This window comes from Achroia grisella, unplaced genomic scaffold (assembly GCF_030625045.1).
Source record: "Achroia grisella isolate CSIRO2021 unplaced genomic scaffold, CSIRO_AGI_Agris_v1 utg109, whole genome shotgun sequence".
NCBI lineage: Eukaryota > Metazoa > Arthropoda > Insecta > Lepidoptera > Pyralidae > Achroia > Achroia grisella.
This window is the reverse complement of record NW_026712573.1, coordinates 7,048,644-7,062,423: the sequence shown is the minus strand read 5'-3', so window position 1 is coordinate 7,062,423 and position 13,780 is coordinate 7,048,644. Positions and strand designations below refer to the sequence as shown.

The following is a 13,780-nucleotide window of genomic DNA, read 5'->3' as shown; positions in this document are numbered from 1 at the left end:
CTACGTACAGTAACCTGTAATTAGATATTCATTATAGAATGCGTTAACGGACTGTAGCAATTTTCTTTACTAGTTATTTTACTTTCAATGCTAAATACTAATTCTAATAGCCAAAGTCTTAAAAAAATTAAGAAATCCGGAGTTGTCATGTCAGTTCTTTGTATGTCAGTGTCATATGGGATTATAATTTAATAATTTTGAAATATTTATTTATTCAGAAAGTTTAAGGTTATTAAAAGTGGTTACTTTATATTTCTGTAAATATCTTCAAAGTTTATAATGTCTAAAAGACCTGAACATTTGGCGCCGCCTGAGCTGGTAATTTGAATACCCACTACAATTTTTTTGTTAATTTTAACGTTAAACTAAACTTTAAATTATTTTCAGTTTTATAATGAAGCTGAAGCCAGAAAATATACACAAAAGTAAGATTTTATAACACCTAGTTTATAGCTATAGCAACTAATTATTGAGAACAATAACCAAAAAGTATAAATTAAGTACTTATGTTAATTATGACCATGTGGTGTAACTGAATTCATTCTGCTAAAAATATTTAAATCTAACTCGGGCGATCCAATGCCTTGTCTTAAATTAATAGACTAGTAAATACACTCAATTATGTCCCTAATATTTTCTTTGGTGCTTAATAGGTGGTGAAGTATATTTTGTTCACAGTATATGTATAAATCATAAATAAACCACTTTAATGACATTCTATTCTAGCATTATAATCATAGATTGTTTCAGATGAACTGTATAAAATAACTCTATTATCATTTGTATAATTGTAGCTCAAGAATAATAGATATCCAAGGACAGATGACTGAGAGATGTATTGAGCTACTGTTGTTGTCTGAAGATACACCATGCTTGCTTTTAGACATTGGCTGTGGGTCAGGACTTTCAGGTACAGTGCTTGAGGAGAATGGACATATGTGGATTGGCATGGACATCTCTTCAGCTATGCTTGGTAATTGTTATCACCTTTATAAATTGTGAATTATATAAATGCACTGTTTTTTTTATAAATCAATGGCCGAAATATATTATTATTCCTGTGTTATAATATTTTCATATATTTTAGCCATTGCTTTGATTGCTATTAATGTACCAATTTTGTTTTTGTTAAGTGGAGATAATTTTAAGAATCTCTAAATTTACTTGAAAAGTTCTTTACCCATTTTATGTTTTACTAATACTGCTGCTAGGACTAAACTTGAAATATATTGTACAACCAAGATGAAGCTTATAGTGACACTACTGTACTATAATCAAATTATAATAGCATTTAAAGTATGATAAAAATATAGTGTCCCACATTATAATGTAATCAATAATTTATATTCTTTTGCAGATGTAGCACTTGAACGTGAAACAGAAGGGGACCTAATTCTTGCAGATATGGGTGAAGGTGTACCATTTAGAGCAGGGTGTTTTGATGGAGCAGTCTCAGTATCTGCTTTACAATGGCTGTTTAATGCAGATAAGAAGTTCCACAAACCTGTAAAGAGACTTTATACATTCTTTAGTACTTTATATGCTGCACTGGTAAGTTTCTGCATATTCTGCAAGTGAAAAATTTAATATTGTTTATTTTAATAAGATAAATATAATTATAATGAAATATAACATACATATAAATAATAAAAGTGAAGATAATGATAAGAATATATATATATATATAGAAATGTAAGAATATGGTGAGAAGATGACATGGTCATAACTTTCCTTCTGTTCTTTTTATGTCATCTTTTGTACAGATGAATAAATTTAAAAGATTAAGGGAAAGCCTATGTAAAACAATGAACTAGATGTAGATAAAAACAAATCTGTTAGCAATGAAAGCTTAATTAAATTAATTAGACTCCCACTTTCAGCATAGTATATAAGTAAGTTTTTTAGTTCCTTACTATATTTTTTTATAATATTTTTTGTACATGTAGTCTAGGTCTGCTAGAGCTGTATTTCAATTTTACCCTGAGAATGAAAGCCAGATAGAATTACTGACTACACAGGCAATGAAAGCTGGTTTCTATGGGGGTGTGGTCATTGACTACCCAAATTCTGCAAAAGCCAAGAAATTCTTCTTAGTGCTCATGACTGGTGGTGCAGCATCATTGCCAAAAGCTTTAGGTAAGTTTCTTCTATTAATATTTATTTTTTTGTGTTGTACATATGTAGAATTAATGTACAAATCTATTAAATATTCCTTTTCTAGGAACTGAGGAAGCAGAAGATAATTTACAAGTGAAATATGCTAGAAGAGAAGCAACAAGAAATGCAAGAGGCAAAGCACTAAAAAATACAAGGGCTTGGCTTTTAGAAAAGAAGGAAAGGAGACGGAAACAAGGGAAAGAAACTAAACCAGACACCAAATATACAGGCAGGAAAAGGAGTGGACGTTTTTGAATAATAAATTGTTATTATTATAATTCATTAAATTTATTAACATTATACAACATATTTATCTTTTAACAATATATTTCCATACCGTATCTATACCATGGCCAATTGTTTCAACTGGCTTCATATTAGGCAATGGAAATCTACATGCAACTATTATAGTACCATTATTTGTCTCTTTCAATATTTTCTTCTCAAAATCCCTCATCATTTGCTCTACTCCAAATATCACAATGTGATCGTAAAGCTTGAAATCAAAATTCCAGAGGTTGCGTCTGTAGAAATGAGTATCTCTGTATTGAGAATTAAATAAGGCTGTTATTCTGGAGTAAATAACCAGCCAGGGATTAATTTCCACACCATCCGCCTTAAAGCCTAACTTAGCAGCAGTAAATACGATTCTACCGTCGCCGGAACCCACATCCAACAATTTTCCACATCGGCCAGTCAATGCTTTTGTTACTCCGGTTAGCTGTTCAGTGGTAGCAGGTACATATGGTAGACAAAATTTTCTTAACGCTGGAGAAACAAATGATATACAAATAATACTAACGCCCACTCCTAAACCGCCTGTAATATATATTAAAGTTTTGCCTATAGAAGGTTTTACAGGTGCCTTGACTTCAGTATTTTGCACCAACTGTTCCATTACATAATTCATTGAAACAACCTTTTTTAAACCAGCTATTATAATTAATTAAAAAAAATAAACTATATACAAAGAAATATTATATCAAGATTAAAAGTATAATACTACATAGCTTAAAGAATATAATACAGGCATTTTTAAAATAATGTGTAATTAATTACAATAAGTCCACAGATAACATGTAAAAATAGGAATGAGACAAAAAAAACTACTCTGTGACGCGATAGTGATATTACAGTGTTATGAATCGATGTTTTGAAATCGATAATAAAAACAATTCTCAAAATTGTAAATATAATAGGGGGGAACTATGTTATTATAACATGTATCAATAGGCTTTAGTATAGTTTTTTGTTTATTGTCAAATTTTAGTTAAGGTACGTCAGTAAATTTTGGAAGAAATCAAGACTGTCTTTGCAAAACTGGTTTTAGAGGATGTATCTTCAAAAAAGGGTTAGGACCCTTTGCTCTTTGCCCTAACCCTACAAATCGCCAAAGCCAGAAAAAACCTAACGTTGAATGACAATAAAACTGACAGATCACTTCAAGTCATCTTTTTAATCTATGTGATATTGTAGAGAAAAGCTGTGTAAAGTTTTATTATCTATGGTCTTAAGGCTGTACGGTCTAAGGATCTTTGCCTGTTCCATCACTGAAAAGGAGATGGACGAATATGGAAAAAAAAAAAATATCTATGGTCATACCTATTATTTTTCTTTTCACAGATCACGGTCGTTTCACAGTGTTTCTCACTTATTTCTTAAGAAGTTGCTAACCAATGTCTTACAATACTTCATAGTAATAGAAAACCGCATCGATTAGTAATTGATCATCTCTATTTTATCTAGCATAGTTTCATAATGACGGCCTTCGAGGAATTCGGAGTGCTATCCGAGTTGGGAAAGGCCATCGAAGAAATGGATTGGAATCTGCCGACTGATGTCCAAGCTGAAGCTATCCCACTAATTTTAGGTGGCGGAGATGTACTCATGGCAGCCGAAACAGGCAGCGGTAAAACCGGTGCCTTTTGTTTACCAATCTTGCAAATTGTATGGGAGACATTAAAGGATATACAAGAAGGGAAGTCTACTAAAGTAATATCCCAAACTTCATCCGAGTGGACAATGTCGTTTTTTGATCGAACGGACGCTTTGGCAGTTACTCCTGATGGAACAAGATGTCAATCTCGTGACCAGCAGGGTTGGCATGGGTGTAGAGCTACTAAAGGCGTCCATACAAAAGGAGCTTATTATTATGAGGCCACTGTCACGGATGAAGGGCTATGCCGTGTTGGCTGGTCTACTCAAGCGGTATGTTATAAAAATTACACCTATTACATACCTTAAACAAGGTTAGCCATAATTTGAAAGCCAGCCAGACTGACATGAAGTGACATAAAATTGTTGTGCCGAGAAATCTGATAAGTTTTGACTTATTTTATTTTATTCGGATTACATCTATATTAATGCTTTTACAATATATTTATCAAAGGACTGCTCAATTTCTGTCAATGATTTAAAAATACTTTTTAATTTCCTACTTTATTTCTTTAGAAAATTTGCTCAGTTTCATGAGCTCTTATATTAACCCTGTAAAAAGTACTTTTATAATAAATGTAATAAATATGTCCATTAAATTTAATCCTTTATTTTCTCATTAAAAAATTAATCTGCACTCATTGAACCAAATATAAAACTTAAAAAGTAATTTCTTTTATTATAGGCAAGACTGGATCTGGGCACTGATAGATTGGGCTTTGGTTTTGGTGGCACTGGCAAGAAGTCCAATGCAAAACAATTTGATGACTATGGCAGTGCTTATGGCAAGGGTGATGTGATTGGTACATATATATGTATTTACCATATTAATGATTTATTGTAAACATAAATACAGTTACAGCATATTTATAAATTTCAGGTTGCATGTTAAATATCAATCATAGTGAGATCAGATACACAAAGAATGGAGAAGATCTAGGAGTAGCATTTAAATTAGACCAGGCACGAAAGTCGGACTGTTTCTTCCCTGCAGTTGTACTTAAAAATGCTGAAATGAGTTTTAATTTTGGCGCTACCCCCTTTAAAGTATGTTACAATATTTTAACACAAATTCTGTTGAGTTGATATCTATAGTTAAGTTTAAGTCATTATTAATATAAATAATAATTACTTTTATTTTTAGTTTCCACCACCAAAAGAATATTTTCCATTAAGTGTAGCACACAAAGAGTATGTCAAGAATAATGTTGTGACAGCTACTGCTATTTCAGATAGCAAACCTGTGAATAATGCACCACAAGCCATCATCATTGAGGTAATTGTTTAAGACTCATTAAAGCATATTATTATTAGAACAAATAAAACTGGTGAAATATTTTCTGTGACAAAATTGTAAAGTTATTATAATATTGTGTTTTATAATGATCCACAAGACTGAGAGCTGCGCAGTACGAGACGTCTTTGTCTGGTAACCCCTCCTCATTCTGCTAACTTCTTTTCACAATCCTTTACTGTCCAGGCTATTCGTCTTTGGAACTCCTTGCCACTTTCTATTAGAAAAGCTCAATCCAATTCTATTTTCAAAAAACTAATCATATCTCACTTTCTCTCTAATTAAAAATCTTCTCTATATATATACCTTTAGTATTTGTATGTATATGTATTTAGTATTCATATAACTCTCTTTTTTAGTGCGCCACCTACCTTTCTCTCACCCAATACTTTTATCTCCCAGGTTGTCTGTAAGAGATCGCTTTGAGCGATAAGGCCGCCTTTTGTTCGCATATTTTTTTTCTTTATTTTTTGTAATTATTTGTTTTTTTCATGCGCAATAAAGAGTTTTTATTATTATTATAATTTAAACAAGTAGTATGATGATGGAATAGCCAACCATTTTGCTGTAATTGTAAGTCTGAGGTTGCAAAAATATTTATACCTGTAAGAAATGGATGCTAGAAGTAAATAGCATATATCATCAATATGATATAACACAAGGTATAGTTTTAATATTGAACTGCATAAAAACTTTTTTTTGGCACACCATATAGAGCTGCAGACATTAGATAAGCAACATAGGTACTTGATACAAACATTTGTATGTTGGCTTTTATTTTACTGTATTCTTCATCTGCACTACCTGAAGAAGAGAGCAGGATTATTAATCATACATACAGTAAAATTTTAACTATTTAGACCAAGAAAAAGAAATATTTTTTAGCATTTTAGACTTATTTTCTATGCAATGCATGCCAATATTGAATTCACTATTAATGATTATTTAATTTGCGAGCACAGTTAGTACTATTATATGCATACATAGCCAGTGTCAGTGTTATATGAATGATTTTTCCAGCCTTCACGTGAATTGGCAGAACAAACATGTACACAAATAACAAAATTTAGGAAGTATATAAACAGTCCAAGAGTACGGGAGCTGCTTGTGGTGGGTGGCATTAATATTAAAGATCAGATCAATCAACTTAATTCTGGAGTGGACATTGTTGTGGGTACTCCAGGCCGGCTTGAAGATCTTATTCAAGGAGGTATGTTGCATTATAATATTATCAACTATCATTAGGCATTCTAAGTTGAGTTATTTATAACACCATCTTTCTCTAAAAAACACACTAAATGTGTCCACAATTGTGGACACATTTGGTCTAAATTAAGAAAATGTTAATCAAATTGTATTTAGAAACCATTTCCTGTATTTGTTATGATGACTACCATGTATCTGAATAAATTATATTATATTTGGAATTTAGGGTGGCTGGCGCAGATATTGGTTGTATCTAATAAATATGAAATGTCTCTCAGGGGTCCTTGTTATATATATGTACTTGTATAATTATATAATATATAAATAAATACAGTACATAATATATTATGACAATTCCTTACAGGTTATTTAGCATTAACCCACTGTCGATTCTTCGTGCTGGATGAAGCAGATGGTTTGTTAAAGGCGGGGTATGGTGAACTGATTGAAAGACTTCACCGCCAAATACCAAAGATTACGTCCGACGGCCGCCGATTACAAATGGTGGTGTGTTCCGCTACTCTGCACGCCTTTGAAGTGAAGAAGATGGCGGTAGGTTTTTTTTTCATATTTTGTTTACAATGAAAAATTAGAGAGTATATTATAAATAATTTAAAAAATAAAAGCGCTCGAAATATCGTACATATTACTGCGGTAAAAATGGTGAATTTGTATTGTTGTAGTTGATTTTTAATTAAATCAGTTTTTAGTTGTAAATCTTTTATCTCCAAAATAAATTTCTGATGAGAAAGCTCAGAAATATTTACAGTGGATAAAGACTCGGTTATATATTAACACAAACACAGAACAAAATAGAATAGTGTACCTAACTAGCATTGTAGAGTATTAATAAAAATCCATTTGTAACTTACAATGTAATAATTGCAGTAAAATTGTAAATGATTTTATTCTATTAGTTGAAAAAATGAACTAAAATATTTATGTTGATTTTATAGGAGAAACTGATGCATTTCCCAACTTGGGTGGATCTCAAAGGTGAAGATGCTGTTCCAGACACTGTGCATCATGTGGTCGCGTTGATTGATCCACAGAAGGATCGCCTCTGGGAGACCCTGCGAAAGTAAGTTCATGGTTAAAAATATCCAGTTTTTTTTATACATCTACATACTGATTTTTATATGTCTGATCACAAAATTTATATGTCTGATTGTTACTTTTGTTAATTTTGCGTGACGATAGATTTTACAATGAGGTCGAACATAAACTGTCATTATCACTGCTAGTCCACTGGCCATTTGACAGCAAAGCATTTGTCAAGATGTGTATATTGCATAAGACATCACACTTGTGTCTTTTGTTTGTTGTTTTACCTCTTTCTCAATTGTTATGAAATTTAGCTTGCAAATAGTATTGAAATGAAGGACTTAATAAACTACATTAATTCAAATCAATCCATATGTCCATAAAATAAATAACGTACAGTAACTAAGTAACATACCATTTAATCTGTATTAGGCACGTGCAAACTGACGGTGTGCACTCAAACGATAATATCCGCAGTGGTAACACGACGCCGGAAACATTATCTGAAGCGGTGAAAATATTGAAGGGAGAGTACTGCCTTCGAGCCATCAAGGAACACAAAATGGACAGGTAATTTATCACAAGAGTAGAGGGGTGCAATGAGAAACTAAACATCTTTATATTTTTGTTACTGATCTTCAACAAAGTACAGTACATGCTAGATGATTATCTATTTGTTCAGAAAAAACCCACACCCTAATGTCGGTCTAGTTATTTCTTTTGTAATGGTGGTTATTTTTCATAAGTAAATTTGATTATACACGCATTTGAAGGATTTGAAAATATTTAGGATGATTTCGTATAACAAATAAACGTAATTGAAGGGGAGGCAAGGAGCGAAGAGGGCTTAGTTTAAAACTTCATCTACTATCACCAGAGAGGGTTAAAAATATTATAAAAACATCATAGTGCGTAATGGACAACCACCTTTACCTAAATACATTCATATGTATATGACCAGGTGTATAGATATAATTTGTGATACTTTTAGTGCCTCTTCATCCAAACTGATAAGTTTACAAAGCAAACTTAATAGCAACAGGTGAGTTAAAGGTACGCAGCAGACATCATTGTACAAAATCTATTTTCGTAATTAGGGTAAATTAGTCCTAATATTTTAAAATATTTGTGGTATTATATACCAAGACGAGTTATTTTCTAGTGGTGTCCATGTGTAGTTTATGCTATATATATACATATTATACTATATATTTTGCCCAACTAGCATCAATGGTCTCGGTGACCTTACTGATAATCCATATCTCCTAATCCCTTCTATACACAAGATTTTAAATACAAAAACAATATATGACTATTTAAAAGTGCTTATTTGAATAAAGTAAAGATTATTTCTATTTCTATTTGTACGCAACTATCTATAAGGGATTAACATTTGTGATTCAAATATATACTTATTGTTTATTATTTATATTTACAGAGCCATTATTTTCTGCCGCACTAAACTAGACTGTGACAATATGGAGCGGTACTTGAAATCGTATGGTAACGAATTTTCGTGCGTGTGTCTGCATGGAGACCGCAAACCGGCCGAGCGCAAGGCAAACCTTGAAAAATTCAAGCAGTCCCAAGTGAAGTATCTTATCTGTACGGACGTCGCTGCTAGGGGCATCGATATTTCTGGTTTGCCTTTCAGTAAGTTGTTTTTAATATACAACTTTATTAATATGTTTGTTATCCATTCGCAATGAAACAGTTCAAAGATTCTCAATGAAATTTGACGTGACGATACATTGTATCACAAGTACGGTCATAGACTTTTTCTAATTCAAATACCACAATTACCGGATCTAAAGCCATGTTGCGACATGTGTTTCGCCTCTAAACGAGACATCATCAGCAATAAATAGAGCTTGGTTATAGTTTGGAAGCTGAGTGTTGACTATTCACCGACTAGACTACGGCTAGTTCAGTCGCACTGTATATATCCATACAATAACATCTAATTCGATAAAATATAGACTTATCTCAAAAAAGAACAAGAAGTTGCGGGTTATGAAATGTGCCATAAATGCATTTTTTTTAATAGTGATAATATAATAGTTCACACGGCTGGGCTAACGGTATACGCTGACAAGGCACTAGAGTAGAATGAAAGGATGGCCATGAAGTCAAATCAGTTAGCCTGTCATAACGATATTCACTAGTAGTTAACTACTGTACTTTACAGGGGGACGGGGAGTAAGTTTCTATTAAAAGAATTCCCTCTCACCCATCTGTCTGTTGGTTATTATTTCACAATTAAAAGGCTGAACTTGTGTGTGTGAGTTAATTTGTTCCATTGCATTATTACTATTCCCAATTCTTTTTAACAATAAACATTTGTACGTTTGTAGTGATCAATGTAACTCTGCCTGATGAGAAGTCAAACTACGTACATAGGATCGGCCGCGTCGGCCGCGCGGAACGTATGGGTCTTGCTATTAGTCTCGTATCTAATGTACCAGAGAAGGTAAATATGTTTTATTTAAATTTAATATATTTAAATATATTTTAAAACTTGTATGGTAATTATTTAATAAAAAAATAAGACATTGTTGTTGAGAATTGCTCATGTTTAAAAATCGATAGGCTGGTATGACGACGAAACAAATAAGAGCTTTTAATCATTTCCATGATCTTTGAAATCTTATTCAAGTAAAACAAGTAAACAATATTAATGTACGTTTTTTCGATACAAAAGCATAAAAGAGACTGATATGAATTGTTGCAGATATCACAACAATGTGCATAAAATTAATTGTACTCATTGAGACTATTGACTTTATTGAGAATATATAGAATCTTTTGAGAAACATTTTTTTATAAATATATTTTTATACAGCAGATATTAATTCAATATATGTGATGTTAATAAAAAAAATTGTGACATTGTTTTGTGATTTTATTCGTAAAGGTGTGGTACCACGGTGAATGGTGTTCATCGCGAGGTCGTAGCTGCTGGAATACTAATTTAATTGACGACAGACCCAAGGGTTGCTGTATGTGGTACAATGAGATGCAGGTAGGCGAATTAACATTCGGCATATACTTACCGCTTGATAATACTGAATCCAATGTTATTTATTGATTATTAAACTATAATGGACTAAGCCCGAAAACTTTTACTTTGAAAAACACCGGAGCAGTTTTACTAACGAAATCGTCAATTCTTGGAAAATAGCTTCATTGCCCTCTGGTCTCCTACGGAGTATATACCCCTCCTCCATCCTGAGAAATGCGAATCTCGGTGGTCTAGCGGTTTAACACGCGGATTCTATTCCTCATAAATTCATGAGTATAATTATTTGTAAGTCATATCAGTCCGGGTACTATCTAATTATACTATTAATAAAAAAATATCATAGTATTTATATCAGTGGGCTAATTATCTAACTTCGTTCGCAATGATTTTCGTATGTAACGTAGTGCAAATGACGTCATCTGTCAATAATGCGATTATATTTGCGCCATTTGACGCTGTCAACTAGCATAGCAACGTAAACGCACTTTACATATCGATAAAAACTATTTCTATCGAATGTCGATTTAGTAACCTCGTTGCAACGTCACGTAATCGCTATTTTGCCGAAATGACAGCGTGGAATTGAAACGGTTTTTACATTATGAGAAACAATTTAGAAGGTGTTTCTTTTGGTTACAATCTTTAAAATATCAGCATTAGCAGCATTATTTATCTTGTTTTGGTAATTTTCAGTATTACATATATTTTTATTATATTAAATATTACGTAGAAAGTTGTGAAAAGGTTTTAAATTTAATAAAATGGGAAAATTGTCACGACTCACAACATGACATCAGTGTTGCCAATTCGATATTTTATTGTCGTCCCAAATCGCATAGAATAAAAAATGTTGTATTAACTAGAGTAAGCGTTTAATATAAAATTAGGGTTGATTATGATATTAATATAATTAAAAAACTATTTCAATGAATACGGTGCTCTGTGAACGGAATACAACGTTTATGATGCTCTGTGATTTGTTTAAAGTAAATAAATTTATTTGTTTAAAGTTTTTACAATTATGTACAAATTTAAAAAGATGTGCCCATATCATTTTAAATTTATATGGATACCTACGTACTTACCTAGGTATCTATAGCAGAAAAGAAAATTTAATTTGTAGGTTAGATTAATATTATTAAAGATTATAAATAGTTTGTATAAAATATGCTTTTATATTCAAAATTATTAACCTTATTTTTTCATTAGAATAGAATAGACTTTATTTTATTTTATTAAATGTCTATTAATAAAATTAAAATAAAAGAACAAGTGAACGCTGCAGTATATTTTGTAATTTTTGAACGCAATAAAAATTGTTTCAAATCAACCAACTAGTGTATTAACCCAATAATTTAAAATGGGATACATCTAAAGGTATAAGCTATCTAATGTACTGACTTTTTAAATTGGTCGGATTAACAATATTCCGCTGCAACTTCATAGTAGTGTTTTATCGATAGAAATTATTTATGTTGCGGTCATTCGACCTTACTTGATCGCATTTTTTAAATTGAAATGATTTTATATTGCATCACAACTTCAACAGAAACAATTTCATATTGTGTTACATAATTAGCCCACAGTTGTCTAGTAACCATAACCCAAGGTCTTCTTTCCTAGGGACTAGATGATATTGTGTGTGTATTATCCAGGGGTATTATCATTATAAAAGCTATACTACATTGTATGTACTAATGTATAATAATGCTTTTGACAGTATTTAGCGGACATTGAGGAGCACTTGAATATCACCATCCAACAGGTGGAAACCAATTTGAAAGTACCAAGCAATGAATTTGATGGTAAGGTTGTTTACGGTCAGAAGAGGAAACAAATTGGCACTGGATATCAGGTATGTCCCTAAATTTATCCAAAATAGAATACACAATTATCTTGCTTGTTCTACTTCTGATGAATCTGTGTTCCGAATAAGGGTTAGAATAAAAAAATATGGTTATTCAAAATGCTTGTATGGATTTTTTTAGATAAGGATTATTTCTATAAATTGTGATAGCAATAACTCCAAATACATATATGTTTTGTTACTTTTCTAAGACTAAATGTCTGAACACTCTGAACTGATATTAATTAAATTTGTCTTAAAGTTAGATTTGTACTGCAGTACAATCTAGCCTGCTAGGACAGGCTAGACATAGGCTATGCTGTAGCCAAAGTGGTTAACAGCAAGTACGAAATATTTACTAAGCCACTAGTCACATTTATTAACCACATTAGTATCGCTATCCATATAGCTTGGTACAGGGTTTTATTACAAATTTTCCTTCTCTTGCGCCATGTTGTGCTCTTTCCAAAAGAAAAGCGGTAAACATTATTTCTTCGTTACAACATAGTTCATGTGTTTCAATTGCTTTAATTTCATTTACGACTTTAAAATTGAACACTTGCACTTGTCTGTCTTGTTTGTGTTTTTGTAACAAACCTACGACTAACTTGAGAATTAAATGTTAATAATTTTCTTTTCAGGACCATGTTACTCAAATGGCTCCAGTTGTGCGTTCACTGCAAGAATTGGAATCTCAAGCCCAGCTTTATTATCTAAAAATGCATCATAATGTTACCGTTGCTTAAACGTTTCTATGGATATTGAGATCATGCATTTAATCCCTAGAATTAGGCACAGTATTTATAAATGTAATAGCTAACTGAGTAAAGATTTGATATTTGTGATTGACGTATTTTATTAATTACTTGACAACGATCTACACACGAAAAATCAAGAACTATATCCCTGGATTGTTTCTTAAATCGGCGCAGTGAAATCAAGGCCGATTTCACATTAGACCAATGTGCCGATTCGATTTTATCTCCACTAAAAATGCTTCGTTAAGAATATAGGTTTGCATTCTGAGTTCCGACCAAAAAGGTAATAAAGTATGGTACGTGGGTTTGATCGTTCGTCTATCTGACCTAAATTCTAATTTGGAATAGCATTAAATACTGCTAGCGGGGTGCTAGCAGTACTTATATATAGTTTACAAGATTTATAATCTTTTTATGTAGTCTAGTTAAAATAAGTTTAATTGTATCTAAATCTTTAGAGCAGTTTTCATAGTATTCATTGTAAATTATTACTTATTGTATTTGTTTCACCAGTCGCG

General features: G+C 31.9%; 3 protein-coding genes across 3 annotated transcripts; 2 read left to right on the top strand and 1 right to left on the bottom strand.

Moving 5' to 3' along the window:
• Positions 1 to 25: 25 nt before the first annotated feature.
• LOC131845247 (probable 18S rRNA (guanine-N(7))-methyltransferase) lies at positions 26 to 2,432 on the top strand. Its single transcript, XM_059194289.1, has 5 exons — positions 26 to 425; positions 795 to 973; positions 1,358 to 1,551; positions 1,947 to 2,136; positions 2,222 to 2,432. Exons 2-5 carry the CDS (start codon positions 823 to 825, stop codon positions 2,410 to 2,412), a joined length of 726 nt encoding a protein of 241 aa, XP_059050272.1. The 5' UTR covers positions 26 to 425; positions 795 to 822; the 3' UTR covers positions 2,413 to 2,432.
• Positions 2,433 to 2,435: 3 nt separating this feature from the next.
• On the bottom strand, positions 2,436 to 3,230 carry LOC131845258 (ATP synthase subunit C lysine N-methyltransferase). Its single transcript, XM_059194301.1, has one exon. The coding sequence runs from the start codon at positions 3,065 to 3,067 to the stop codon at positions 2,468 to 2,470; it is 600 nt and encodes a 199-aa protein (XP_059050284.1). The 5' UTR covers positions 3,068 to 3,230; the 3' UTR covers positions 2,436 to 2,467.
• A 549-nt stretch (positions 3,231 to 3,779) lies between these two features.
• Positions 3,780 to 13,349, top strand: LOC131848429 (ATP-dependent RNA helicase Ddx1). The gene is made up of 13 exons (XM_059198283.1): positions 3,780 to 4,365; positions 4,778 to 4,895; positions 4,973 to 5,139; positions 5,237 to 5,368; positions 6,407 to 6,596; positions 6,957 to 7,144; positions 7,549 to 7,673; positions 8,069 to 8,206; positions 9,075 to 9,289; positions 9,991 to 10,106; positions 10,551 to 10,658; positions 12,379 to 12,513; positions 13,146 to 13,349. Exons 1-13 carry the CDS (start codon positions 3,916 to 3,918, stop codon positions 13,248 to 13,250), a joined length of 2,187 nt encoding a protein of 728 aa, XP_059054266.1. The 5' UTR covers positions 3,780 to 3,915; the 3' UTR covers positions 13,251 to 13,349.
• The last annotated feature ends 431 nt before the right edge of the window (positions 13,350 to 13,780 follow it).

Coding starts and splice junctions, on each gene's coding strand:
- LOC131845247 (XM_059194289.1), top strand. CDS start 823: ATGACTGAGAGATGTATTGAGCTACTGTTGTTGTCTGAAGATACACCA. Junction 1,552..1,946: donor GTACTTTATATGCTGCACTG/GTAAGTTTCTGC, acceptor TTGTACATGTAG/TCTAGGTCTGCTAGAGCTGT. Junction 2,137..2,221: donor ATCATTGCCAAAAGCTTTAG/GTAAGTTTCTTC, acceptor TTCCTTTTCTAG/GAACTGAGGAAGCAGAAGAT.
- LOC131845258 (XM_059194301.1), bottom strand. CDS start 3,067: ATGAATTATGTAATGGAACAGTTGGTGCAAAATACTGAAGTCAAGGCA.
- LOC131848429 (XM_059198283.1), top strand. CDS start 3,916: ATGACGGCCTTCGAGGAATTCGGAGTGCTATCCGAGTTGGGAAAGGCC. Junction 5,140..5,236: donor TTGGCGCTACCCCCTTTAAA/GTATGTTACAAT, acceptor TTTTATTTTTAG/TTTCCACCACCAAAAGAATA. Junction 9,290..9,990: donor TATTTCTGGTTTGCCTTTCA/GTAAGTTGTTTT, acceptor GTACGTTTGTAG/TGATCAATGTAACTCTGCCT.